Source organism: Elaeis guineensis, chromosome 8 (genome assembly GCF_000442705.2).
Source record: "Elaeis guineensis isolate ETL-2024a chromosome 8, EG11, whole genome shotgun sequence".
Classification (NCBI taxonomy): domain Eukaryota; kingdom Viridiplantae; phylum Streptophyta; class Magnoliopsida; order Arecales; family Arecaceae; genus Elaeis; species Elaeis guineensis.
In genome coordinates, this window is record NC_026000.2 from 18,011,648 (window position 1) to 18,016,678 (window position 5,031).

General features: G+C 40.7%; 1 protein-coding gene across 1 annotated transcript; it reads left to right on the forward strand.

Annotated features, from left to right (window-relative positions):
- Window positions 1–1,984: 1,984 nt before the first annotated feature.
- Window positions 1,985–3,034, forward strand: LOC105049928 (uncharacterized). The gene has a single exon (XM_010929729.4). The coding sequence runs from the start codon at window positions 2,019–2,021 to the stop codon at window positions 2,661–2,663; it is 645 nt and encodes a 214-aa protein (XP_010928031.2). The 5' UTR covers window positions 1,985–2,018; the 3' UTR covers window positions 2,664–3,034.
- Window positions 3,035–5,031: the final 1,997 nt, after the last annotated feature.

The window sequence follows — 5,031 nt, forward strand, 5'->3', positions numbered from 1 at the left end:
ACTTGCAACGAAGACCTACTTGGAGGAGATGTGGGATTGTCATTTATTTGTAACAAATTACTTAACTTCAAAAACTTAACTCTATACAAGATATGAATCCACAATGTATATCAGAGTTGTATAACCTGATGACGATAGTTTATGGCCTCTTTGGCATTGTTGTTATGTTTATTTTTTCATCCCTATAAATTAATAAAATATCACAAAAAGATTGGCATATTGAAGATAAAATTTTTATCATTTTTTCTTTTATTCGTCATCTTTCCAGGAAGCAATATGTCATTGCTACCAAAAAGTTCGGAAGTTTTGTGTTCCGTTCAATTTCTTCTTTGATTTTTTGACAATAAAAATGGAATACAAAAGCAAGCCAAACGGGTCCGTAGGTTTCAATCATTTTTTTTTGGCAAAAAATAATTTTTTGAGGATATCAACCATACCTAAAGGGTTACGATTCTCACGAACAAGCATGAACCAACGGAATCGCACAGAGATCAACGGGGAGACGTTAGCGCGCCGCCTCGAGCCAAGTAAACGTCGTCTTCGCCAAGCTTCGGCCAACCAACGTTCAGCACCCACGGTATTTGAGTCTCTTTCTTTTAGATAAACAATAAGAATAAACTTCCAACCCAAGTCACCCTCTCGTGGGGCCTGCCAAATTGTGGCAGAAGAAAGCACCTGGATTTGTTGGGTTTACTGCCGGTAGTACCAATACAATGATTCATTAAAGACAGTGACCTTACCCTTGCCATTTGTGGACTTGATGTATTTTTTTTTATAGTCGAAATTAATATTCACCATGGAGCAAGGATTGGCTTTCCATGCGGGAATCCGTGGACCTAGCTATCAGCTGTAGCCATAAAACAATTAAGTTACGTACCTATGGGTGTGTTATAATTTTAAACATGTAGATAAATTATTTTATAAATAAATTTTTTATATTTATTTTTTTTATAAAATATTTTTTATAAATAAATAAAATTTTATCTATCTAAAAAATAATTAAATTATTTTTTCATCAATCAATAAAATAGATATTTAATTTTATTTTTAAAATATCTCATCCTCATTTTCAATATCTGAACCATTCCATATCCAATAATTCAGTTGTTTATTTTTTTTTCAAACCTGAAAAACTAAAGAGTATCATGCAAAATATAGATAATTTTTATTAATTTATCTAGAAAAATAGCCATATAAAAGAACATGGATAATAATTTTTAAATCATTTTTTATGCATAAAAAATATAAATAAATTATTTTTTATTTAAATATCATTTAAAAAATATTTATTTAAAAAAAATATAAATTTATAAATAATTTTTTTTATATAAAAAAATGGATCCTAAAAATTATAAGACATACAAATTACTTCTTCGTAGAATAATTAGGATGTAGTAGAATGCAGTGGTATTCACAGAGCCTACCATTTATCATCAACTGACATTGCATCTCCGTAAATTACAAGAGACTATTTAAAAATATAATTATTTTTAAAAATAAATTAAATTCAATCATTATTCCATTCATTCGTCTCTTTCTTTAACCCAAGCCATTAGGACCAACTCGCATATCAGTAAATCAAATTTTTTCAAATCTTATATATATATATATATATATATATATATATATATCTACGAAACAAACTGTTACAAGTGCTCTTCCAGCCCAGGGAACAAAAAGGGACGGAGAAATTCTTTGTGAGCGCGTGCACGATTGACTCATGCGGACCGTAAAAAATTTTTTTTTTTTTTTTCTACATGCTGTCACGCTGTCCGGCCTTATGCGTGAGTCCATCACCGCAAGCGCGGTGCACAAAGAATTACTCAAAAGGGACGTTGGCATGGATTTCTATTCCGTGTGCCACTGCCGAATCATAACCGGTGGTATGCGACACTCCCACCCAGGTCCCATGCCCTCCCTGGGGGCGCGTTACATCGCCTGCGTTAAGCCCCCAGGTGGATGCGTCACTTTATATGCAATCCTCTCGATCTTCCTCCAATTGCTCCACTGGGAACCCAATGGACGGCAGATCGACCAACCCGCATATAAAGTACCTGAACGGATGCTCACGTGTTAAAGGTTCGAAACCACGCTCGGCACCGTGTTCCCGAGCGGAAAGCGGTTTGCAGTCCCACGAGATCCCCATTCGCATAACCGGCGGCCCGCGTCGCGTCCCCCTTTATAAACCCCCACCCCCTCTCTCTCCCCATTCCAAATTGCCAAAAGAACGAGAAACCCTCACCCCAAACACCGATTCCTTCCGTTCCCTTGATTTCGAAATGGCCGGAACCCTAAGCTTCGCTGGATTGAGCCCGTGCCCCCATCTCAGCTGCCCCAGGCGCCGCACGGCGTGCGGCGCCGTGGCCATGGCGGAGGTGTCGACTGCGGTGAGGCGGCCCAAGAGCTTGTACGAGGTGCTGCGGGTGAAGGAGACGGCGTCGGCCGAGGAGATCAAAGCGGGGTACCGGTCGATGGCGAAGCGGTTCCACCCGGACGTGGCGCCGGCAGCAGGCGGGCCGGACTTCCTGGAGATCCACCGGGCTTACGAGACGCTTTCCGACCCGACGGCGAGGGCGCGATACGACCTTTCCATCGGGTTGTTAGGATTCCCGGCCGCGGCGCCGCTGCGATGTCGAAGATGGGAGACGGACCAGTGCTGGTAGGCGATCAACCACCAACCGGTGACGGTTCGATTGGCAGGAGGGAGGTCTCCGGATATAAATGCGGACCGGCCTTGCAACGTGCGGCATCTGAATGGCTCATCAACATCCCGATCCCCTCTTGGTTGGAGATTAAAGATGGCTTCTACTGGCAAAGAAAGAAAGAAATCAATCGAGATGGGGAACCTGCAAAAAAAAAAAAAAAAAAGGGTGTAAATATATAGGTTTTTTTGGTGAACGTGAAAATGTAAAGGTTGGAGGGCGTTTATGCCCCACGCTTCTCAACTGTAGAAAATTTTGGAACTTCTGGAATCCGACAACTGAGATTTGAGAACTGCCAGAAATTGTGGGAAAAGAAAAGCCCTCTGTCGATATATCACCAAGACCGGGGAACTGCTAGAAATGGAAAGTTCGTTTCGATGTGCTGTAAATACATTGGAGGTGACTGCAGACCTAGAGCTGGAACTGAGCTTGGGTTGATCTCAGATCTATTAATCCAACTCGACTTCGGATCATATTTTAGATGAGATCTGAAACAGTTTAGATCTGATTTGGATCTAATTTCGGGCCACACTTGAATATATCTTCGCCCGTCCCCATCCAATCTGGGTTCAAGTCCGAATTACAGCCGAATATCATGAAACGCTTTGAAATCGAAGCTGCAGGATTTCCTCTGGTCTCTCAGAAAGGCTCAAACTCTCTCTGATGAAGTCAAAGGAGACTCTTAGGCCTTTTTTGGATGATCCCTCTTTGTCAGCGTCACAACTGTCGATCTTGTTAAGGATGTTATTCCTAAAGAGCTCCTAGAAGGAGATGGTGGGTAGAAATGACTGGGGGCGATCGCTAGATTGCGGCAAAGGGCCTCCATCGGATTGGAGCCAAAATTCGGCAAGATGCTTATGGATCTCATCGAGGGAGGCGGCAGGGCCGAGTTTTGGGGAGGACAGGGAAGGTGGCGAAGGATGGTCGATGGGGGTTCGGTGAGGAGGGGTGGGCGAGGACTTGAGCCACTCCTTGATGTTGCTGAATAAAAAGGAATAGGATGGAGGAGGAGGAGAGTCTTCGTTGTTCCTGTCGCCACTTCCATTGGAGTCTGCCAGAGACGGGAGAGGAAGGGGGAGGAGGAGGAAGAAGAGAAGCATTGGAGGGATGGGATGGGGATTAGGTTTTTGGTTCTGAGTCTGAGATGGAGAGCTATGGCGTCAAGGTTCTTCAGCATAATTGCACAAGGTTCGGTATCACCTTTTTTTTTTTTTTTTTTTTTTTTTCTCTTTTCTTTCTTTCTATTTTCTACTGCTCTTCGATCTCTTCACCCGATAACCATATCCACCAACATTTTCGATGTTTTGAAGACTAAAAAAAAAAAAACACACTTACATTTAGATGCATTCAGTGATCTAATTCGAGCCGGTCCAATTGGATTCGAGTCAAATTTGGGCTCGGATTTAAATTTTTAAAAAAATTTCGAACTTAAGTCTGATCCGAAGATCAAAAAAATATTTCGAACAGAACTCGGGTAGGAGTGTAGTCCGACCTAGCTTGGTCCATTTCTAGCCCTATTCTGATCGAATCAATCCCTCTCCCTAGGATGCGCACAAAGTGATTTGGCAAAGTTATGCCAAATGCAGGCCTGAGATCTCGGTCCCATGCTTATTTCGAATCAATTCGATCAACCATGAGGGTGAGATCTGTGACGGACATCCATAACGAATAATCTTGATTCAAAGATGGTAAGCAAAATTTTCTTCCCTAATAAATGGTTAGAACGTAGTTTAACAACTTAGAGAATCAGATTTAACAACCTACAGATTCTGACTAACTATCTACAGAATCAACCTTCATATAAAAGAGGTATGAAGGAGATTCTCAAATAAATTAAAAAAAAAAATCTCAGCTAGGAGCAGAACAAGGAGAAAAATACTTTTCTCTTCCACATTCTCTCTTTTTTCTATTATTTTTAAATTTAGATTAACTTAAGCATCGAAAGATCTTCCATCGAAATATCCCAGTGAGTGATGATTTTTTTTGTAGATTTTCTTTGACGCTTCGAATCCCAAATAGCATCCAATCCTAACCATATCAACGCTCTTTTGGAGTTTTATGGCAAACATTGGTGGGCAAACATTGGTGCTCGCGGAAAAGTTGAGACACGAATGAAAATGACCCTGTTAGAACAAAAAAAAAAGCAAAAAGAAGCTTCTTGTAACAAAGTTGCAAATATGCGAAATAGCCTGTGGTATCTGAGTCTCATGATATATATATATATATATATATATATAGAGAGAGAGAGAGAGAGAGAGAGAGAGAGAGCCATATAAGTGTCCTTTCCTAGTATCCTTTTTAGAATATTATGAAATTTCATCCAAATTCA